General features: G+C 51.1%; 1 protein-coding gene across 7 annotated transcripts in view; it reads left to right on the top strand.

The window, feature by feature from the left end:
* NRP2 (neuropilin 2) overlaps nt 1–24164 on the top strand; it is an 86929-nt gene that overhangs the window by 4486 nt on the left and 58279 nt on the right. For all 7 annotated transcript variants that reach the window (XM_048047146.2, XM_048047147.2, XM_048047145.2 and 4 more), the window contains exons 2-3: nt 7357–7534; nt 23822–24003. In XM_048047146.2, coding sequence (XP_047903103.1) covers nt 7357–7534; nt 23822–24003 — 360 coding nt within the window. The remainder of the gene's footprint in view (nt 1–7356; nt 7535–23821; nt 24004–24164) is intronic.

Raw genomic sequence — 24164 nt, 5'->3', positions numbered from 1 at the left:
GTGCAAGTAGACGCAAATGCAAACAAACCCTTACTATCTCCCTCGCCCCTCCTCTCTCTCCACCAGCATGTAAGTCTGTACCATTTCCCTCACATGCACAGCCCCGCTGGTCCCCCCCGCCTTGCTGCCTGCCACGCGTGATCCTGCATCGTGCCCTTCCCCGTGCTTTCCCTTGTGCTCTCCCTCGCGCACCCAGCCGCTCACCACAACTTTCTCCCTCGTGCATGTCCCCAGGCTCGCTCCCGCTTTCCTCTCTTTCTGTTTGACCGCTGAATATGTGCTCAGCAGGAAACAATGTGTTTGAGATGCTCGCCAGAATGTGTAATAACTTCGGTGCTAGTAGCAAGGCTTAGCAGTAGCTGGATTAGAGCAATTCGTCGTAAAGGCTGAAGCTGCTGCTGCTCAGCAGCGTGCACAGGGGGAGCTGCAGCGGGGCCTCTCGCCAGGTGGCTCCGGGGGAGCTGCTTCCCATCCCATCCCGTCCCGTCTCATCCCACCCCATCCCGTCCTGTCCCGTCCCATCCCATCCTGTCCCGTCCCACCCGCCTGCCACCGAGGCACTGGGTTGTGCTCTGCGGCTCTGACAGCATCCCTGGGAAGGAGGTGGTGAAGGATTCAAGAGAGGCTCTGCCAGCCACATCAGGAAGAGGCAGACATAAACCGGTGGGGAAAGCTTGGGATTTGAGTTTTTGTGAAGAACGAGCCCTGACAGATGGGCTCGAAAGGTGTGAGGGAGCTGGGAGAGCACAGGGGACTTTGAGAGATAAGATACGCTTTTTTGTTTCTTCTAGGAATTGTCATAATAACAATAGTAGTCAGTAATTCAGAGGCACTGAACACCTTCCATCAAGCCTGAAGCTCTTTTCAGAGGAATCCTAGGTGAATCTATGGCTCTTTCTTTGATGTGTGGAGTTGGAAATGTCTCTCATTTTCCTCCGTGGCCCTCAAACCACTCTGGTTTTGATAGTGTTCACACGGGTGTCTCAGCGAATTGTTTCATCCTCTTATCATTTCCCAGTGTAGCCTACAGGTAAGGTGGCAGGCTGCCATGCAGGAAGCCTCTGCTTTATTTCTGCCCCTTCTCTGAGCCTTCAAGCCTCCCCTAGTCTCCTGTTTCCCTACCTGCAGTACTGGCGAGGCTTCCTCAGACACTGCCCAATCTGCAGCATGAAGGTCTCCCAAAGCTGCCACCTACTCGTGGGAGATGGCAGTGTGTTTCCATGCGATTTCAAACCCCTGGGAGTCTAAGACAGAGGCAGGAGGAACAGGCAATGGTTCCTGAAAGTTCAATATGCAATTATCCCCTCCCTTGTGCACATACACACACGCTCACGCACCTCTTGGATGATTACCGCAGTAGCCAGGAGTTGTAATTCCAGACCCACCAATTACATTCGCGGGAAAGCCAGGAGAATTGTGTGCACACATCTATATAAAGACTAACAACATTAAGCCGGTTGTTCTATTGGAATTGCATTAGCCTGTGATATAAGATGACAAATAACAAAGTTAGTGAAGGTGGCACCATGTAAAACCAGGATATGAAGCCTCATCAGAGATACAAATGTTTGGGGGAACAAAATCCAAAACCCCAAAATGACAACATTTGAAGGTCAAGGTTGCCTCTGACTCAAGTCACAAGTGGTACAAACTGATGCCTGCCCCTGGAAAGCAGATATCCAGAACTGCAGGGCTGGAAATCAGCTGAACTCCAGTGATTTGAAAGCAAATTACCTAGATTTGCCTGCAGGATTTGGCCCTCTAGTTTTCCACAACGGAGCTTGAGCAGGTCTCTATTTCAGGTTTCCATTTAATTCCCCTGTGGATTAACATGGCACAGAAAGTGCAGGTATGAGAAATCTCCAAATCTGTTCTCTCTCTTCCTCTCTCAAACGCTCCCTTCTTATTTAAAAATAATTTCAAACGATTTCTTTCTGCAAAGGCTCACAGCTAAAATGTTCCATTTGCTGAGCTTTCCGGAGTTCCCCTCTCATTGCTGTCCAGCACTATAAAGTGAATATATTGCATCCTTCCCCAGTTGCCTTAGGAAGTGGTCAAACGGCCGCATTCCTGAACTGATGGATTGGCGCGTTCCTTTCTTGCCTGAGCCCAGACAGTGTTTTTATGAGCCTGTCTCATGACAGGCTTGAGACGCTTTGATTCAAACAGAACCCTAGTTCAGATCACAAAAGCAGTCTTCACGTTCTGCTTTGCTGTGAGACTACGTTTAAGGGAAATTCTCGTTAAACTGGTGAAGACCCTGGGTGAAGCGTTCAGGGAACTTTCCCTGGTTGTGCGAAATCCCCAGGTGTGGGCGTGGGTGTCGCTCGGGGATGAGCTGTGCGTGTAAGTGCCTCGTGTTGTCTGGGTGTGTTTGTCCATTAATTTGTTCAGGAAGCCTTTGAAGCTTTATCTCGCAATCCAAAGCAAACATGCTCCTGCTAATATGATCTATGCTACTGGGGATAAAAAAAGAACTAATCTTATTAGCTTCCTCTGTGCTCCGTCTCTCTCCTTGGCCAATGGCGAAGCTGTACATGTAAATCCGAGAGCTCCCAGTTGTGTACCAGCCTCTTGAGGACGTTGTGCCTTAGGGTTTGAGGTTCGGCCCGCACCGCGCTGGGAGCCTGCAGCGTCAGCCCCGGGGCCGAAGCCCTGGCAATGAGGCAGGGTGGACATTAGCAGCAATGAACCCCCGCCAGCAGAGATCTGTTTCTTCCATCTGTGCCGGGGTTTGGCAAAGCACATGGATGCACGTGGACCTTGAAAAACTCAGCTTCTGGAAGAGCTGTTTGACTCGAGCAAAGTTTGCTGCGCAAGAGCCCGTGCCAAGTTCAGCAGTTTTGGGAGCACTCGGCCCTCCACGCCTGGCCCTGTATCTTGCAGCGGGGCAAATCTCCCCTGCCCAGCACTGAATCTCAGGATGTAGAAATCTTCCTTGGTGGGATGAGAGCATGGAGCTGGGTGCAGGGGCTTGCACGAGGCAGAGGAATCAGTGAGGAGGTCAGGAAGCGAGTCCTGGTGACTTGGGGCTCACGGGATCTCGCTCCCTTGGTGCCCTCGAGGCTGCTCCTTCTGAGCAGCGCAGACACTGCTGCTGCTGCCTGCCTCTGGGGCAGCAGGAGCGCCTTGCGTTCTGCACACAGCCCTGAGTTATATCCCCAAAGTAAACTGAGCCCAGCGGATCAAAACGTGTGATGGTTCCCTGCCAGACGCTGCAGACTCTGAGAGGCTGTAGTATGTGTGTTTGTTGTGAAACGGGCCTCTCTGGTGATGATTATTTTTGTTACAGGCAGAGTTGGCTTTAGTTTCTGTGTTGCGGGTCCAACAATAACAGTGAGCCCTGCTCTCCTGGGGTGAGGAAAATCCAGTGGGGTTTAATCAGCAGGAAATTCAAGTAGGAGAACACGCTGCTCCCGTCCGAAGGTTTCAGCATACGCTGATGAGCTACAGAGCTGAAAACCCCGAGTGTGGGTGGAGGTTCCTGGGGCCAGGCTGCTATTTTTGGGTCCCCCTGACCGTTCGTTGCAGCCCTGGGGGAAGCTGGGGGAGGCTTTGTCCAGCAAAGGAGTGGGGGGGTCTTTGTGGGAGTCTGCTCCCATGAGCATCTCCCGGTCCTCCCTTTCTGTCCCTATGTCTTGGTGTAGGTTCCCTGTTGGGTTGCTGGGATAACCCAAGGCACTTGGTGGGCCATAATGAAAGAGGGCATCTGGGGATTGACCATCCCAATCCCTTCCCACTCCCGCACTGACAAGAAGTGTCAACCTCTGCAGCCTCCACACCGGGGAGCCCGGCTGCTGGCCGCGGCCTGGCCATGGGCGCAGCCTCCCTGGCCGTGCTGCCCCGCGGGCTGGCAGGGCCCCAGCGGTCGGCTTTCCAAGCCTGCGTTCACTGACTGAGCGGCGGGATGTCCCATGCACCTGGCAGCCTTGGCGAATACTTCAGAATTCAATTTTAATTTTATTAAGTGAATTCAGGGCTGGTGAAAGCTGCCAGAGTCCATTAGCCGCAGAGCACATCTCACTTCCAAAGCACACGGCCTGGGCAGTAGCCATGCCACTCGCCTTTTTTCTTTCTTTTTTATTTTATTTTATTTTTGCATGGATCCAATGCATCAGTTTTAAAGGACAGGTTTATATAGAACCTTGAACCTCTTCTGTGTGCAAAACAGGCCTGGTTTTATATAGAAAGTCAGTGCTTGGCATGTCTGCTGAGACAAACCCTTTGTCTGTCAGTGGGCGCAGTGATGGATTTTTTTGTTGCAGGTGTTTGTCTGCTAGATACCAGTGAATCAATAGAAAAAAAGCCCAACAGAACAATTACAAAGATATTAAAGTCATTTTACCTCTTCAGATAAACTCTAAGAAGCCCCTGTTTCCCTGGTACACTGTTGCCCACTGCATAGCCTGGTGCTGTGCGTGGACAAGATGGAGCTGTACGGAAGTAGCCCTCTTCATTAATGTGGAGTTTCGGGGGGGGGGGGGGGGGTGAATGAAAGGGCGAAGTCTGCTCCTCTCAGAGAGATACATAAGCTTTCCTGCAGGTGGAAGGCCTTCCCTGCCGCAGAAAGATGGTGACATTTTCCTGGAGGTATCTAAACACCTGAAGGATGTGGCAGGAGCTCCTGGCTGCTCAAGGGGTTCACCTGCTTGTCCCATTTTACCCACGAGACCACAGATGCAGAGAGCTGGGCTCTGGTCCCTCTCACCCTGGCACCCAAGCACTGAGCTGACCTGAAATCAGGTCAAGCTTGGGGTCTTCCTTACCTTGGTCCCGCTGAGCTGTGATAGCTTCACAGGGCAAGGGGAGAGTTTCTAACATCAGGGTAAATGAACATTACTGGTTTTCTGCTCTTGATTTCATCTGTCAGGGAGGAGCCAGAGCAAGCTGGAGCCTGGTACCCTTGTTCACATAGCAGTTCCCCTCCGACTGGCTGGATTGCAATGGCTCACGGAGTACTCGTAGCACCCGGCACGAGTGAGGGGCTAGCAGCTTCTGAGCGGTGGGTGATGTTGGTGGTATCAGCCTAGCGGGTAGCATGTGTGTGAAAGCAGGAGAGACGGGGAGGGGATGACGAGGTGTGGAAGGATTGACTGTATTTTCATAGCTTCGAGACTTTGCCCTTTCCAAGAAAAATAATCTGCAGCTTGAATATTTCTCTTTGCTGGAGGGGGTGGACATGTGTGCAAACGAGGTGTGAATTTTTAGGAGAAGGTGTGAAAGTGCGTACATGAGTGAAGTGTGAATTACACGTCTATTTGTACGTTGATGTCAACAAGTCCCTGAGTTTCTTCCTTCCACGTGAATGTCTCTCTCTCCCCCCCCTCCCTCCCCCCAAACCCACAGAGACACGTGTGTGGGCAAATATGCCTTGCTGAGAAAAGAGGTTTGTGCAAAACTGTAGGTTTGTAAATGTTTGTGTGTTGAGCAAGCTCTCCTGTGGAACAAAACCAGATGTTTTTTGGTATTCTCGGCTCCTCCGTGGCACCATTGCAATTTTTTCCCCTCATATTTTTCAGGATTCTTACAGGATTATTTTAAGAAAGAGAGAAGGCTGCAGAGATGCCTTTGGGTGTGTGAGAAGAAAGTTATTTTAAAGAATGAATGTGTTAGAGGGCACCAAAAATATGGAGGAAACAGAGGCAGTGCTTTTTTGAGGCAAAGGAAGCCTGGCTCCTGGGGGGCAGCCAGACCCCAGCAGGACCTTCCTGCTGATGCTGCACTTTTTTCCAGGAAGCATCACCCATGAGGGTCCTGCCTTGCTCCTGCTCCTCGCTCTGGCAGGAGGACAGCTCGGACTCCGGTGAAGAGAGGAGGCACAGAGCCACAGGGCAGGGGCTGAGCCCACGCCGGGCTGCGCTGCTTTGCTTTGCCAGAGCTTTGTAGTGAGCATGGCTGCGGGAGGGATGGGGGCAGACCGTGGTGCCAGGAGCACTGTGGACCCCTTCGGGCCCCATTGCAAGTTGTACATGTCCAGGCTTCAGGAAAGGCCGCCTGCACCCTGCTGGTGTGGGGAGGCTATGGGGACACCCCGTGGTGGGGACAGCCCCATGGTGGAGACGGCATTTCCCCTTTGCTCCTTCCTTTGTGGTGCCTGTTTCTGGCTTCTCCTCCGGTGCAGAGGCCCTGGAGGACGCTCAAGGGTTTGTGTCCCACGTCTCACCCCATTACTCAAGGGCAGGGAACAGGGAGCCCCTCTTGGCGCAGGATCAGGGTCAGCAGGGCAGCACTGGCCGCTCTGTGTTCCTGGCTGGCTGCTCTGCGAAGGGGCCACAGGCTCTGGCTGTTTTTTTTGCCAATTTTGCTGGGCAGGAGGAGGTAGTGGCATTGTCTGGAGGCAGCTGTGGGGCCATGGTGCTGGGACAGGGCAGTGGCAAAGGAGAGGCACGCAATGGGGGCCCCATGGAGAAAGGGACTTTGTTGGGATTGGTAATGCGTTATCAATTGACCCTGTGATGCAGATTTTCCTCCCAGCAAGTAATGCAATAATAAATTTGATTTGCAGCGTTCATGAGATTAAATGTTTTTTTGAAGATGAAATCACCCTCCAGGGCCTGTTCTAACCCAAAGCTGGGAGTGCTTCCTCTGCTCACCATGTAATTGTTGCCAGCAATTTGTGGGCTAGCCCCACAAAACCACCACTGCTGATTACCGGAGTCTGCAATTCCAACTGCTCGGGTTGCCTGAAAGGTTTGGGGAGGAGGAGGAGGCCAGTCTGCCAAGATGGGGTCGTGCGGGCAGGCGGAGTTCTGGGGGGAGAGGGAAGCAAGCGCAGAAAGGCTGCTGCGCGGCTTTGTGCCAGGGCTGGGCAGGCTGGATGCCTTCCTCGCCTTTGCAGCCGGCCATGGGCTCGCTGCTCAGCCCTGCCGTGCCTCAGTTCCCTTCCCTGGGAGCAGCAAAGCTCCCTGCGCTCCTGCAGCTGTCCCGAGGGTTGCTCATGTCCAAACTTGGTGTCTCTCGAGGCGGCTGTGGGAGACTGCCATGGAGCAGCTTGCAAAGGAGGCAAAGGAAGGGATAAAATGAGACAGCTCCAGATGATCTGATATCAATCTGTCTCTTACTTTATGGCTCTGTAATTGCCTAGGCAAGAGCATTTATTTCTCTTTTCTGGTCTGTGTGAAATGCGGTATGTAAGTGTGGCAGGAGATAGAAGGAGAAAGGAGTCAGTTTCTTGTGTAGAATAATTTCCCCTTGCCAAGAGATTGGTATTGAACTATTAGAGCACCAACCTGATGTCAGAGGCCTGGAGAGTGGCCTCTATCAGCCCACTGCTAGAACTGGCCCGCAGGGACCCGCTGTACACAGCTGCTGCCCAAAACCTGTTTTAATGCCTTGTTCCCTTCCGTGTCTCTGCAGCTCAGCCATGCGGGGGCCGCCTGAACTCCAAGGATGCCGGGTACATCACCTCCCCGGGGTACCCCAATGACTACCCCTCCCACCAGAATTGCGAGTGGGTCATCTACGCCCCTGAGTCCAACCAGAAGATTATCCTCAACTTCAACCCTCACTTCGAAATCGAAAAGCATGACTGCAAGTAAGAGCCTTCCTTTTCTTCTCGAGTAAACAGTCATATCCTCCTGCTTTTGTGTGGCAGTATGGGCATGGTGCTCCCTTGCGTGTGAAAACAAGCATCAGCCTGAGCCCCCACAGTGCTGCGTGTCATTGCCTTTCAGGGGCAGGTGTGCCTTTACCGGCCGGGCAGATGTAAGATGCTTCTTTGGACGCATCGGATGAGCACACACGGGACTGAACTTGTTGCATTAGCCTGAAATCACCTAAAAGCAAGAGCTAACTGGCTTTCAGCCTGAGTCTGACTTGAGTTAAAAGGCAGCTTGTTTTTTTCTGTGTTGTGGTGGCTTCTCTTTTAAACCATGCTGGGAGAGCAAAGCAATTTCCTGGTGTGTAACAAGGTGGAGGTATGGCATGGAGAGCCCTGGGGCTGGAGACCCAGGCTCAGGTCACGTGAGGCTGAGAGTTTGGGCTGAGGGTCCGAGCTGTTTGGCTGGATCTGATTCTCCACAGTGCTTGTTCTGCTGTGCTTAGTAAACTGGGGTATTGGCTTTGTTTGCTCTTCTTTTTCCCCTAAGAAGGGGCTCAGAAACTAGATGTCCAGGAAAAACAATTAGCAGCTAGTAAAGAATAATTAACAGCATCAAAGGGCACCATAAAAGGCTGAGTTAATAACACGGTCTCGGCAGGCGTATAAACCTGTGTGTTTCATCTGGAATCTGCAGCCAGCTGCAGGGATATCTGAGCTGGGAAGGAGCTCGGGGTCTCCTAAAGCAGGCCTGACACAGCGGTCTTGCCAGACACGCTGCTCCTGTTGATTAAAAGGAGGTTATATATGGAGAGGGGGACTCTGGTTGCAAAAAGGACAGAGGGACTGGGGAAGCATTTATGGGGCTGTAGGATCAGTCCTGTGGAGAACAAAGAATTCAGCATGGGTTTGATGATGTACTGAAGGTTATAAAGCATAGAGCTGGATCCTTAGCTACCGTAAATCAGCATAACTCCTCTAACTGTAACGAAGGTGTGCTGATTGATGTCATTGGGGATCTGATCACCCCCTACAGATAAAGCCTGGGCTAATAAGGCTCTGAGCACCATGAACTCTCCATGAAGTCACTCTGTGCGCAAGGAGTTTAGCACTTTGCAGGATCAGGCCTGCATTTAGAGAGGGGAGAAGGCAGAGAAAGGCTTAATGTGGGCATAAATGAACACAACAAGGCCTTGGCAGTGCTCGTGAGAATAATGGCTGCTATCAGATTTTATTATTGCTCGTACAGGCTGAGCTGTATAGCCTTCTCATAGCTAATGCAGTCGTCCCAAATTCATAGTAATAAAAGCTTTATAGGCCTACATTCTCAGTCCGCAGAGTATGCAGTACATATCGGGCAGGACAATTTGTGTAGAGCGGGGCTGAGCTGGGCAGGAGGGTCTCTGCTTCTCTGAGGTCTCGGGCAAGCAAAGCCAGGTCAGCCAGAGTGCCAGAAACCTCCACGGGCACCTGGCTTTTCCTCTACATCTGTGAAGTTGTCGCTTACAGCTCTGAATACTTTGGACAACTTTTGCCACGTTTTGGTGCTTGTGAGAGAGCAGAGCCTGGTCCTGAGCTGCAGGTGCTGCATGCTGGGGGGGCTGCCCCGACTGCTGGAGCTGTTGTCCCTTTGCTGCTTCCTGCTTTGTCGTGGCAGATCATCTGTCGATACTATGCAGTCTGGCACTTTCCTTTTCTGTGTGGGTGCACACAGGGCAGCCTTGCAGGAGGGTTTGTGTTGGAGGCTTTTGGTCCCCAGAGCTCTCCATGGGACGTGAATGGTGAGGAAAGTTTCTCAGGGGCCTGATTCAGCTGAGCAGTAGCATTGCTCTCTAGAAGCTAGGAATTAACATCAAGCCTCTCTTGAAAGTGAAGTTTGCCTGCGTCTCTGTTCCCTCAGCTGCTGTGTGTGTGCAGGTGAAACAGGGCTCATCCACAGCGCACCTGGGCTTTTGTTGACCCCCGATACGAGCTGGGAGCCCAGCAGTGAGCGGGTACCTGCCCCCCAGGGCAAGCACCGGGTTTGGTTTGAAAGAACTTGGTGGGAACCATAGCTAAATCAGTGAAAACAATGCAAGATGAACACTGCCTAAAAGAAACAGATGGGAAGAAGACTTTCTGTTTTTATGTGACCTACCAGAGAGAGACAAATCTTAACACAGTGTAATTGCTCGGACATGAAGCAGTATTAACAGGTGACCGTCTAGTAATAAATACCATCCGAGTGTCAGAGGGTTTGTTATGAGGAAGCAAAGGTCTTGCTGCAGCTGCAAGTGGGAACCTCAGCAGGAGTGGGAGTTCAGCACAAAGGAAACATCATCTCAAGTCAGAGCCTTTCTTCTGCCATCTGACCATTAATATAACGCATGCTCACACAAGAATGACAGGCTGATGAACCTGGCTGGCACTCGGTCTCTGGGCAGACAAGGTTCCCCCTGGCCTGGTGTTGCTACCTGGCAGCTCTGAGCGGGAGCAGGGCCAGTCTGTGCTTCGTGCTCCAGCTGCCAGAGGTAAACACCATAACCACTTCCTTTGTTGCTTCTTCCTTCAACATTTATTTTTCCCTTATTAGGCTAAAGTTTCTTCCTCATCGAGCATAACATTTACATTCCAAAACCCCATCCTAAGGCCTACAAAAATATCTGCGAAAATCTCCTCAGTTTTAACGCGTCCCCTCTGGCCATCCTCCTATCAGCCTCAGGCTTCCCTTTGGGACAGGAGGCGTTTCCTCCTGTGCTCTGCACAGCGCCTGGCACCCTGGGGACCTGCAGGGAAAGGTCAGCGACTTCCCCTCGCCGGGCAGCTGGCCGGAAAGCACCGCGGCTCTGCATCTGGCGCTGCCCGGGCGTCGGAGCCAGAGCTGCCTGCACCGAGCAGGCTGGGCCCGGGTGGGTGCCGAGGGGTGGCAGCGACAGGCGGCTCGCCGGGTGCTGATTATAGCTATTGTTTCTCCAGAGGTACATCTGGGCCTTTATTTTTCGGCCGTGTCCAGCTGCATTAAGTAACTGCACCCCCCCCCCCCCCCAGCCATCATCAAAGGAGTAATTGGGTATAATTGAAGCCCCAGAAGATGTTTCTCTATCTCTGTGCTTCATCTGTGCTCTGAGGAAGCGCCTTACTTTGGAAAACACTTCCAATAAAGAAAATTGGCTGCCTCCTGCAATTGCAGCCCTTGTGCTCCAGTCGTGGCGGGGCTCCCCTTGCAGGGGGGTGTGAGAGGGGCCTGGGACCCCAGCCGCTGCTCGCCCTGTCCTGCAGCCCCAGGGACACAGCGTGACGGCACAGTCAAAAAGGAAGCTTGATACTCCGATGAGACACTGCCAAACTATTCAGAAGTAATTGTAACAGCCTGTCCACTCACCCTTCTTCCTCTCTGCTCTGCAAGCACAGCTGTGACTCGGGCAGTGGGACCTGCACTCTCGGTATCTGCTCCCTGAACAGGGAGGTGGCATCCAGCGGAAAAGAGCATGCTGCTGCTGCTGTGAAAGGTTTGGACTCTGCCTCAAGGCATGGCGTGGTGGTGGCTGGGTAGCCTTGTGCATGCCAGGGTTTATTTCTGATCCCAGGAGCGACCTGAACCATTTTTCCCAGTGTGCAATAGCGGGGCTGTGCCCCGGCTCCCCAGCTGCCCAGTCCTTTCCAGCTGCCACTTCTGTTCTGTCTGTGCTGCCTGCTTGGAAAATCCAAGTCAGAAACCTCAGCTCAGCGTGAATCACCACGTTTATAACCACCTTTTCCATTCCTGCGTCCTTCCCACTACTAGATTTCTCTCTGCACCGTTAAAAGCTCCCTCCAGAGACTGGCTGCCGGCTCTGCTGTCCCCAGCTGCACTCACTGGCTCTGCCGGGGGACTGGGCTGGGCAGAGCCGCCCTGGGTGCCGGGACGTTTCTGCCTGCATGTGGCAGAGGCACGCTCTCCAGACCACAGCGCGCAGGCTTACACTGCCTCTGCGAGCAGCAGACCTTTCGTCTGAGTCATAACATCTGCACCAGTGGGGTATTATTATTTAAAGCAAGCCCGACCTCCAGGTTGGCCACGCCATCAGGTTTTTCTGTCGCCCTTTCTGGCAGATACTTCCCAGCGAAGGATGCTAACTGGGGCCGCTGTTCCCTGCCTGGGCAGGATCTGGGGGACTGCAGCCGCGGTTCGCAGCCCCCTCTGGTGGCACTTGCCAAATGCTGGCGAAGGTCTCTGGAGACGGAGCTTGGGCTCCAAAAACAGGCAGAAGGCAGCAAATTGGAGGCAGCTCCGAGCTGCAAAGTCCGACTCTGCTTCCTGTCTTTGGGTCCCCGTGTCAGGCCCTGGGGGTTTCCAGAAAAAGGAACTGCGGCCACCATTAGGAGGAAATTTGTGTGGTTGTCATTTTGGCCTCATAAAAGTGTGCAATATGGTGATGCTAAGAGAGGAGAACCACGTTGAGCACCCTGGTGTGTACCGGAGACTGGGCAGACACAGCAGGAGATAGCCCTGCTCCCAGCTCATGGGGCAAAGGGGACCAGGGGGCGATGTCGGAAGGTGCCATGCACCCGGTGCCCATCTCGTGGAGTTCTCCCCCATGAGACACTGGCAGTAATGCACCAGTGCCTTGCAAAAGGTCAGACACACGGGCACAGCCAGCCAGCAGAGGCCCCCTGTGGCAGCATGCCATCGCCTGTGCTTCCAGGAACGGGGCGCTGGGACGCGACGCAGCTCTGTGTTCTTCCTGGAGAGCAGCGCAGACGCTGGCCCCAGTCCCGTGCTCGCAAGGCGGGGGAGCTGCCCCAGCCCCAGTGCCACCAAGAGGAATGCAGCTGGTGGCTGCAGCATCCAGCCCCGCTCTCCTGGCCGCCTCCTTCAAACAAGCATAATATGCAAGAGGCCTTCCTTCCATCGGCCAAGGTTAAGGGTAGACAAGGCAGCAATTATGGACAGCTAATTAGTAAATGCTTTGAAAAGTTTGCATAATTAGCTCATTAGTAAACATTTTAGAAACAATGCAGTTCATGTCCAGAGTGGGGAAATGCTTAGGAAAGAGAAATTTGGCTCACTACAGACACCAGAGTTCAGGGGGATTCTTTACCAGGCTGCAGTGGGAAGCGACTGGGTCTCCTGCAAAGCTGTAACTTTGTGGAGGGAGGAAGTCAAAGATGAGATGTTAAGGAAAGCATTTGCTTGCTCATACATTTGTGGCATGGGTAGCCAGAAGCAACATTTCTAACGTACAGGAAATAATTCAGTCTGGGTAACATGACACTGCAGCTCAACTTGTCTTCAAATGAGCTTCTGCTGTTTTTTAACTCCATCCAGTATCCGCTGTATGGTTCATAATTCCTGTCAAGCCCCAGTCATTTTCCAAAACAAGACATCAAGAGTGGGCTAGCCTCAGTGACGTTTGACCAGCTCAGGGCGATTCACATCTCTGGACTCTGCTGCCCATCTGCGGAGCTGGGAGGGCTCAGCTCGCTCCGTGGCCATGCCTGCCCATGCCCGGAGCCTCTCCCAGGGAGGTCAGGCTGTGTCCAGGCTGTGAGATGGGCGAGGGGCGAGGGCACGCTCCTGGGGTCCCCAACGTCACACCGCTCACCAGCATCCGGTGCGCAGGGGCGTCAGGTCTCGTTCTGCACCTCGTATCCTGTTGGTGTGATTACACATCGAGGGCCAGCTGGTGACGCTGGGAACAATAGTGTCAGACACCTCTCCTCTCCTTCCTGCTAGGCAAGAGGCAGCCTTTCACCTGCTGCTTCTGCGGGTGACACCTCTGGGCAGCGAGGGAAGGAGCAGGACCCCTGGGGAAGGGGCAAGCATGGGGCCGTCTGTGGTGGTGCCTCAGGGACGGAGTTCAGGATGCAGCTAAAAGCAGCGGTACGTGTGCCTTCTGTGAGCCTTCAGGGCCAGCCACGTTCCAGCTCTGAGCCCCCTGCATCTTTACTGCACAGCACAGATGCCGTAGGATGGGCTGGAACAATCCCTGTGCAGATGGCCCGATGGTAACCGCAGCACCATGATGCACCCCGTGCCCTCGGCTCTCTTTGCAGCATCCTCTGGGTTTGTAGAGGCTCATCCCAAACAGGTGGCCTCAGGAGCCTAAATGCCAGTAGGGATCTGAGCCTTCATCACTTTTTTGGCTTTTTACAGTGGGGTTAGCAGGGCACTTCTGTGTCATGGGTTTGCTGTCTGGATGCAGGAGTTAGAAGGTTTAGAGAATGTAAGGAGAGGCCAGAATGATATTTTTAAAAACATCCTTTTTGGATAAGAACCAGATGCAAAGCCTGGTAAAGGCAGCAGGAGGTTTTACCTTGATTTCCATAGGAACTGAATTAGGCTTTTAATGAGCAACTGTTTGCCTTAGCTGCACACAGCCTTTTTCATGGATATCATGCCTATTGTTAGGCTGTAGCAGAGGAGTGACAGACTCACCAGCAGTATCAGGGCTGGGAGTTGTGAGATTTGGGTCCTTCCCCTTCCCTGCTATTGATTCACTGTTCCTGCTTTCACAAATCATTTTAAATTCCTCACTCTATAAAGAAGAGATGCACACCTGGGCATCTGCAGGCACAAAAACCAGTCTAGATAGCAACAGTGCCATACACATTCCCTGCCAAAGGCTGCCGCGTTGCAGCATCACTCAGGACCAGGTCAGAGCGCCACGAACGACAATTGGTTCCTTCCCAGCCTTTCTGGCTGGGTGTGAATTCTGCAATTAAATATGAATGCAAAATAAAAAAAGAACAGACTGCAAAGAGCAGACTGAAAACAGAAGAAATTGCTGGCTGCTTTTGGCTGGAGCTCAGCACAGAACTTGTTTGAAAGACCTGGGAGAGGTTAGATTTAGTAGGAGACAAGTTCTCCGTTTTCTTTAAATCAAGCGGCTGCACATTACATTGAATGGCAATGTAATAATACGTTGCAAAGCACAGCCTGGTGATCCTGGAATTCCTTATAAGTTAATAGCAGTCATGGTCCACTAATCACAGCTAGGATGTTTTAAGCAACTGTCTTTGATATATCAGCTCAGACACTACGGAAAGGCCTCCTTATGCTGGCTTAGCACGTAGATCATTAGAAAGAGTGGATAACCTGTTTGTGTGTTTGTTTTTGCGTTGAATCCCAAGGGGTTCGTGGGACCTACGTACAGCATCGCTGAGCAATCCCAGTCCAGCAGGATAGTGGTGGTTTCAAGGTAGCACCAGGACAGACGTGGAGATACTCATGTCTAACAAACTGCTATAGAGGCAGAGCCTGAAGCAGTGGGGTCAGACAGCAGAAATCCTATATGCCAAAGACTTGCTTAGCCCTGATACAAATGGCACAGAAAGCAGCAGGGTCTCACTCCCTTCAGAGGCACAGAAGACACCGAGGTCGGTGTGAGGAAGGGAGCGACCATGCTTCTTGAGGAAGGGACCCCTTTGCTGAGAGCCAGCAGTCACCGTTGGTGTGGGAGAGCCCCACGCTCAGCCCGTGGCTGCCGAGGCCGTGCCGCCTGCACGGTGCTTGCACGGGAAGCAATGTGTCAGAAACCCCCAGAGAGCCCGCAGAGCCAGGGGTTGTTGACGGATGTCCAGTGAGAAGGAGGACCCCCCCCCCGTCGCCTGCTGCCAGCAGGAGATTTTATGCATGTGTTCAGCTTCCTTCCTCTTCTGCGAGCATTAGTGTGAGGCATTATTTATGTTGTTATTTTGCAGAGAAAAGGGAAGGTGTAACGCCTGGCTCTCACACGTTGTGCCTTTGGTAATGCTGATGTTTGGCTGATAACCGTGAGCAGGAACAAGGTCTGGGATCTCCATCAGCAGAGGGGACTGACTCACCATTGATCTCTGTTCGCTGCACCTTGTTGAAGTTTTTTGACCCATTTGATTTCTTAGGTTTTCTTTTGTGAAAACCCTCTGATTTTTCTGCCGCTCAGGAGCAAAACATATCTCTGTGTCTTTAAATATGGCAGATGGGGATTTCTTCAGATGTCCAACAACTCAATTGATGGAGACCTCAGGAGACCTCTCCCCTTCCCTGTCCCCCTTCTCAGCCTGTCTTTTCATCTGCAATCTGGAGATGTAAGGGCTATAGTAATAGAGTGTCAGAGGAAGTAATTGATTCATCACACGCCGAGAGAGGAGTCTGTTGCCTTCAGTGTCAATGGAGCTGAACCGTAGCCTGGAAGGGTGAGGGCGGCTTGTAAACACTCCATGGCTGAGCTGGCAGGACAAAGCAGGCGCACCGCCGAGGCTGAGCGAGGGGATGATACAAAGGGTAGCTTCAAAGGAAATCTCCCCGAACAAAGCAGCGCCAGGCCCATGTTTGTGGGAGAAACGGGGACACTCCCGTCAGCTTGCACCCTCATCCAGGCATTAAGTGCACTCAGACCCTCGGCGAGGCTCAGTTCAGCTGCAAGTATTTTGGGGCTGAAGGGGGTAGGAGATGCCACGCTACCCACCCAGCATGCGAGGCGGGATCGGGCAGGATTGGTGCTCTGTTTGCCCCAGACTGCTCTCGCTCCGAGCCGGCTCCGTGAGGTTTCAGTGGAAGTGCCCGAACAGCAGCAGCTGCAGGCGGCAGGCTCTGCTTCCCAGCTTCCCAGCCCTGAGGCTGGGCTGCGAGCTGGCCGTGTCTGAGATGCCGTGGGGTCAGAAAGCCGCTCCGTGGCGGGCCGTTCGTGGGGAGACCCCTCGTCATTAAGGAGGGATGGAGGTGGCCAGCAGCGGGAAGGGGCTGGTCAGGGCTCTGTCACTGCAACCTCGTTTATACGATCACAGCTTAATGATGTGTTTGTTTCGGTTCCGTGCTGAGAAAAGCCAGTGCAAATGAGTGATACGTGGAAAGCCGAGCTGCAAAGCTCCCATCTGATCCTGGCTATTACCAGCTCTTTCGTTCTTCACGGCGTGTTGTGTCTAAGGCCACGACTGACACCGTGCCAGTGAGGCGCAATGGGATATCGCCCGCTACATCTCTGTGGAGGGTGTTGTCCTCGGGGTGGGGAGTGGCACAGCAGAGCATGTGGGCATCCCCTCCTCTTCCTCAGCAGCCACTAGCCAGCCCCAACCTTCATCCCCTGTGGCCAGCACAGCCCAGAGCTGGTCCCCATGTAGTGCCTGGGCTGTCAGGCACTGCTTGCTGGCATCAGGAGCTGGAGGCGGGAGCCTGCTCACCTGCTTCTCGCACTGCAAAGCGAATGTTTGCCCTCTCCCTTCTGCCTGGTCTGCTGCTGTTTGGCAGTAAATTTTCCTCTTGCGGTTGTTATCTTTTATTATTACATTTTTTTTCTTTCTGTTAGTGATCAAGTTGCCTGCGAGTGGTGACAGTAAGATGACACAGAAAGCAAAGTCTAATTTTTTCCACAGATGGATTGTAGCAGAAGGAGGAAAGTGCAAATGTAGTTTCTCAAGTGTCCTGCATTTTGGGGGTATGAAAGGGCTGTGAGTTGCTTCAGTTCCCTTGCAGCAGCAACAGAAGGCAGAACGCCATGGGAAGGGGGGCTATTCTTAACACACTTCATATATATTTTATTCGTGGTCTCACCATGATTCCCCCCCACCCCCCAAAGAAAGACTACCAAAGACATCTTGCAACGAACGACCCCTGTAGCTAAATATAGAAGGGTGAGGAATTTATAGAGATGGTTTTGGAGACAGAAATAAAATTAAACAGCCATGTGTAACTCCTGAACAACAGCCTGCAGAAAACCCCTAAAGTGCACATTAGCACATCTTGTTTTCTTATATAATGAACGGTTTTCCAGACATGCCCCAGATGAGAGCACTTCTCTACTCCAACGCGCCTTTCCGCAGCGATCTGGCAACACAGCTTGAAGAAGGCAGCCTGAGGATGAGCGGCAAAGCGTGGGGAGCCTTTGCTCCCCCACCTCGGGGGGGGCAGCAGCATGCAGCATGGTAGGAGCTGAAACTCCCTCCTGAATCAGAACTCGCCACAGGAGCAGTTTACAGATATGTTTTATTCTTTCCTTTGCAAGCTGTATTTTGGCTACCTTTTATTTTATTTTATTTTTTTTTTCCCCTGCATAACTTAACAGTTACTGCTGAGACTCTTCCTATCAGTGGTGCTTGTACGGGGGTGAAAACAGTCCAAGGAATAAAAATAGAGGCTATTTGTAGTTTCCATTTTTTGTCTTCAAGACATTTTTGAAGAAGTTTTCCAATCTGTTAGGGTTATTTTCTCTGTCTCTGTCTCTCTCTCTTTTTTTTTTTTTGATTGGATGACTGGATTTTTCTCATTTCTCAGAAATTCTGGTTAGATTTTTGAGGAGATAAAAGAATCCAAAGCACAGTGAAATGATTACAAAACCCCACAATACTGCGGTTACACAAGACATAATTGGATGCAACAAATTCAAAACAAACTTCCGAGAAACCCTAAGCAATTATGCACCCCCCAGGCCTGCCTCTGCCTCTGCTGCCACCAGATTTTAAGTTTTAGTCTCTAAAATCCGGTGAAATCCCTTCAGATGCAGAGCAATGATAGCCTATTTGTGTCTGTTGTTGCCAGGGGTAGTTACTTATCAGGGCAAAAGCAGGGCAACCTCTGCAAGCTCTGGGCGCATCTTCTGCCTCGGCATGGGTACAAGCAAGCCCACAAGCTGCAGGCTGAGCCCAGATGAATCTCGTGCCTTCAGCCACCCAAAGGTCAGAGCAGGGGAACGATTAACCCTGTCCCAGGATGGGTGCAACGAGTGTTTCCACTGAGAGCACGGGACACACTTATTTAGTTGGCTAAAGCTGGATATGATACAAGCTTTTTAGGTCTGCAAATCCATATCAGGCTCCATGAGGACTGATTCTCTTCTCGCCCCAGGATAAATTAGGAGTGATTACCCTTAAAATGATGAGTTACACAGGTGTAAAACCAGTTCAAGTCAAAGGAGAATCCAATTCATCTGCTGTATTTATAATTAATTACTCTGATTAAGGGCTGGCAGCTAGGATCAAACTTCATTGCTCTTGTTTCATCAGACAGCAGAGGTGTTTGCATCTGCTATGAAAAAAAAATGCTATTTAAAAGTCCCCAGTAGTTTCTGCAGCAATTTAACCTTTGAAGGGTATGTCCTGCAGTTGCTCGAGGTTGTATAAACATCACAGAAAAGTTTTCTCGTCTTTCACAACGTAACCACCCATGAAATGAGGATTTGGTTTGAAGGTGGCATAAGAAAGAGCATGAAGATGGGTGGTGACACAGAAAAATTGACTAAGGCAGCTAGCATGTAATGGACATTAATTCTAGCTGGCTCTTGATTGCAAAACAAGCCCTGTGCTGCTGGTTCACCATTTCTTAACCATATATACCGCAGCTGCTATCTCATTGCTAAGAAGAAGCCTTTTCTTAGAGCATGTTTAAAAAACCTTACTCTTTTTATAAAATTTCTGAGAAACAAACCAGCCTTTCAAAGGGAACGATTGCATTTGCCAGCTGACATTGTGGCTAAGCAGGTTCCTGCCTTCCCCTAGCTATCCACGGAATATTAATGTCTGCTCAACTTCACTGGCGTTGCAGTTTCTCTTCATATCCTTAGCAGATGCATTCGAGATACTGCGACATATGGTTCAAGCAGACCAGAGGTCTCGAAGGCTCAAGTCAACACTGGGCATTCCCAAATTTGGGGCTGTTGGCATGCAGTCAGTACCTATTTGTCTCTCCGTCTATCTAGGCCAGACTCCTCTAATATAATATAATCTGTCTAATCAAGGCTGGCTTCTATTCTTGGCTGTGCTGTGAGCTTCCTCTGTGACCTTGGGCTAGCCACTGCTCCTTGCTGCTTCCCCACCTCTCAGGGTCTCGTGAGGACCCCTTCATTAATGTTTGCCAGGTGCAGTCATGAGCCCCATGGAAATGCCTATAAATAACAGCTCCAAATTAAACATTGGGGAAGTTCAGGTTAGAGCCTTGCAACTCTCTCCCACCCTGGCAAGCACTGGGAACTGGGCCTAGCTGTGTGTGAGCACTCACCTCCTCCAAATGATAGCTCTGAGAAAACTGCCAGCCAGGCCAGAGCTTGGTCTGGGAAGCCAGCCCTCCTTGGGCTTTGAAGCAAAGCTTGCACACATTTGTGTGTTGGGAGGACCGGTGCTATGCCTGTAAACATATAAATGATTTATCATCCCTATTTCTCTCCATCCTAAGCTAATGTCCCCGTAATGTCCTTGAAGCGTGTTTCAGTGAGGAAGGACTTGGCATCTCTTAGGATGTGGGGCTCAGGGGCAGTCGCTTTGTTGATTATGCGCGGAGCAGTCTGGGTCCCAAAACAGCGCTTTGTGCTGAACGGCGTTCCTCGGGAAAGGAGCACCCAGAGGAGCGGCGCAGGCTCTGGTGCTGCTCCCCAGGTGGGTCGCAGTGCTTCTGAGCTCAGCGGTACCTGGGTGGGCACCTGGGAGCTCTGTGCTGGCCTCGGGGAGCCGTGGAGCACGGCTGAACAGCCAGGGAGCACATCAGCCATTTCACAACAGAAAAGGACTGAAAAGGTGGAGGTCTCCTAATCATCGCAACTGGGGCTTGTTGGCCTTTATTGTGCCTCACAGCCTTTCTGCAGCAAAGTGACTTAGGGAAAATAGAGAGAAAGAAGAGACTGGGAAGCAGAGAGGGTTGACTGGGGGAAAAAGCAAGCAAGCATGAGTAATACACGCATTAGAAGTGCTTTATAATTAGTTTATAAAAGCTCTCTTAACATCAGCAAAGCACTTTCTACTAAAAACCTTTAATAAAAGCGCAGCAGTATTTGTAAGCATTGTATGTTTTCCGTTTAATTCTGTTAAACAGCTACAAAAAGAGCGTCTAAGCAATGCATTTTCCTCCTTTCTCAACCCCCCATTGTCTGGGAAGTTAAAAGCACTCCAGCTTTGCCTCCCTGCCTTAAAACTCCCCAGTGAAAAGTACTGTGTTGGAGGTGGTTTCAAACCAACTGGCTGCCCTTCCCACTCAAGCAGCAGCTGAAAATATCCCGCTGCCGGGGGAGCAGCCAGCTGCGGTCACCTTCTCTGCAAGAAGACTTGGTTAATCCACTGACCACAGTTGTGGGTTATGGATGCTGCACCCTACCCTCACATATTTACGGTCAGCTCGTGGGAGCAGTGCCTAGATGGGGAGAAGTGGCCATGAAACGTGACCTTGGAAATGGCAGCCTGCCCAGCAGAGGGGACGGAGGGGTCAGCTCACGAGGATGTTGGTGCACATTGACTGAAGCAAAGGATCTGGTTATATGAGTGAAATGCAAATTGCTGGGTGCTGGTCAAGGCAGTGTGGATGCCATCACTGCGTAAATGTGTCCCACCCAGCCGCGCACTAGTCTGTAATTATCTGGGAATGAAATGGTTAGAGCAAAAAGCATCCCCAGGGTGGGGTTTTCTTCCTTCCAATTTTTCTTCTTGTTTTTCACACGGGAAGAACGAAGCCTAGAAACGATGCTTATGCTTAACAGAAGCAAAGGTCTAGCCAAACTAGATTTTAACATGGCCAGTGACCCAACGTGAGGAGAATGGGGTTTATCAGCTTGTGTGATTGTGGGCCAAGGCACGACTGAAGCACGTGGTGCCAGAAGAGTCGGTGCTGGGGATTAGCTGGTATTCTCGCTGAAGTTTGCAAGTCTCGTGTTTTGGACCGGCTGTCTTTGGTGTTTCATTTGTAAAGCCTAAAGCTTAATTGCTATGTTGGAGAGAAAGGAGGTGCTCCCCCTCCTCTGGCCAGGAGTTATCTCCTGACTGTAATACTCTCCCAGCTCACGCTCTGTTTATGTGACCTGAAGAAAGAGAGTTTTGCCTTATGAGGAACAGAGGCTTGGGCCAAGTTTCTTTAGCTAGGAACAAAAACTCTTATGTGTTTATATTCATTTTATATTTGGCAAAAATGATTCCCTGACCTTCTCCTAGGGGCTTTTTTAGTTGTTTGTAACATTTGATTTATTAAGGATTAGCTCCACTAGGAGAAGGCTCAGTTAGATGCTTGGATGAAGCCAAACAGGGTTTAATTCAGAGAGAGGCAAATATTTCCTGATGGTTTACATACTAGATTCATTCTTTTAATTTTCCATTTGCGGATTGCCCAAGAGCAGATTGCAATATTCCCAAATTGTATGTATTATTGGAAGTTATTCACCCATTCAATAAGCAAATATTTCTTGGTCCAGAATTTGCTTCTGAAATTGCCAGGGCTCCTGCAGCACTGGGTGGTTTGAGAAGCCCTGTGAGGAGCCGTAGGGTGTTTGGTGTTGGCTCCAGCAGAAGCTGTGATCGTTGCAGGCAAGGAGCTGAGGCTGTGTCCAGTGTTGGCGAGTTATAACCCCACGAGGACACAAACAGATGTGTTTCCCTGGGATGCAGCTAACCTGTGCCTGTGCCATGCAAATGGCAGCTTTTCCAGTCCAGTACATTACCTGTGTTTTGCCAACATTCATGTTTTTGACAAATGTATTTTTGCCACATATTCACAATTTCACTAGTCGCCGGCAGTTCTGCAGCCCAGACGTGTGCTTCAGCTGTGGAAGCTGCACACACGGCGAGATCAAGTAGTTATTTAGAGAACAAAATGTCCCTGCTGTTTGTTCAGCACTACTTTAAACAAATAGACAAACAAGGAGGAAAAAAATCTACTTAGAAGAAGCACTAACACTGCCCTCTATGTTCTCCCCCCTGGGGAGAGGACGGGATCAAACCACAGATGATGGACATTACTGGGGTCACAGAGGGTGCCGCTGGATGGTGTTAGGGTAGTAAGGGGTCACGAGGTGGTGGGGAGCTGCCCGGGGTTAAGAGAGAGCAGGGGAGCAGACCATCATTTACATCCCCGCGCTTCCACCCGCCGGCTAAGCCAAACGCTCTTCCTGTGCGAGTGCCTTATTTCAAGACTGCTTGGATTTCACCTCGGCCAAGCCAATTGCGTTTGTAACGAAGTTAAAGGCTGGGTGATTAGAGCTAACTCAGTGCTTGGTCCAGCGTAGACAGGATTTTATCTGCAGGCATTTTACTTTTGGCTTTCAGCCCAATTCAGTCCCAGAAAGGAGTGAAAGTGAAGCTGTCCGGGCCATCTTTCTTTGTGGAGGAGCACATTGAGTCCCTGTAAGTTTGTTTTGAGGTTGTTGCCCGCCAATGTGTGCTTTGCAGATCAGGAATGAGTCACATGAGGATCACTCTGTATCCAGCAAGCTACTTCTCCTTTCAACGCTTGATTCCTGAACGGGAGATCTTGTGACAAAGAAGAAAGGCGGATTTCTGGCAGTGAGGAAACGCTGCTTCCCTCCGCAGCCCCGTGAGAAGAGCTGCAGCGTTTTTGTTCAAACAGGTTGATACAAAGCGAATAAGCAGTAGAGGAGAGATGGGCAGTTTCTGTAAATAGCAGCGTGCTGGCCAGAGACAGGAGAAGAGGGGCGGGAGAGCGCGGCTGTTAGAAGACAGCTGAAGAACAAGATGTTCACAGAAAAGCTGTTTGTTTCTTCGCAGCACGCAGAGCCTGATACTACCTTGCCGTTAGTCACGACCTAGATGAAAATACAAAGGGATCTGTGGGAGTTTCCCCTTCCAGCCAGACTTTGCACCAAGCTTTTGTCTCTGCAGCGGGAGGCAGTTCTTCCAAACCAGCCGACTCCTCCCTCGGAGCGGTGCCTGGCGGGCAGGAGGAGCATTGCCAGGTGGAGGTTGGCAAAGGCAGGCTGAGGTTGCAGGAGGTACGCCGGGTCAGGCAGTGGTCAATGTGGTTACCCCGCTCTTCACGCAGCAACTCTCACCCACAGACGACTTTGTTGGCACTTAATAGAAGAGGCTTACTGTCCAAGTGCTAAATAAATATGCTAGCCACACTTGTTAAGGAGCAATGTGGTGTCAGAGAGTGCACAAAATAGCTACCCGCTCACATTGATTGAACATCGACTATTTTTTAATGTCTGGTGCATGTTTGGCCAAATCCCACCTGGAGAGTGGAATAAACTGAGCTGTGCTAAGTGGCACAATGGCACTTAAAGAGAGAGATTAGGGAAGGAGAGCAGCCCAGGAGAGCTGTAGCTGAGATTCTCCCATACCAGAGACTTGTGACAGTACAGGCAAATTGTGTCCTAAATTTTGCAAGTTGTTTCTGAAGTGGATGTGGGCACAGTAAATTGATGATGTGAGGAGCAACAGGGAAAGGGACTTAAATGTAGTCAGCCAGACAAAAGGGAAAAATGTAAGTGTGCGCATATATGTGAGTGACAGGGTCCCAGGAACCTGTCTGGAAGATAGTTCTGTGAAATACGCAGATAAAGAAGTGTTTTGTTTTGTCCCCAGCATCCTGAAGCATCTCCCTGACAGATGGTTTTAATGCCTTTTCACCTGCCTCCACAGGTATGACTTCATCGAGATCCGAGACGGGGACAGCGAAGCAGCAGACCTGCTGGGCAAACACTGCGGGAACATAGCACCTCCTACCATCATCTCTTCTGGCTCCTCTCTCTATATCAAGTTCACCTCAGACTACGCGCGGCAAGGTGCCGGCTTCTCCCTGCGCTATGAGATCTACAAGACAGGTCAGTGTCCGAGTCAGTGCCTGTCTCCCAGGCCGTTTGTCACAGTCATCTTCACAAGGAGATGTTGGCCACCTTTTCAATATGATTTTTAGCATGTTCTTCACAGATGAAGGGCTTTTATTTTTTTCCTTTAATTTAAGCAAGTCTATTTCATCACAGTT

Source organism: Anser cygnoides, chromosome 6 (assembly GCF_040182565.1).
Source record: "Anser cygnoides isolate HZ-2024a breed goose chromosome 6, Taihu_goose_T2T_genome, whole genome shotgun sequence".
NCBI lineage: Eukaryota > Metazoa > Chordata > Aves > Anseriformes > Anatidae > Anser > Anser cygnoides.
The sequence above is the reverse complement of the archived record's forward strand: the minus strand, read 5'-3'. Positions and strand labels throughout refer to the sequence as shown.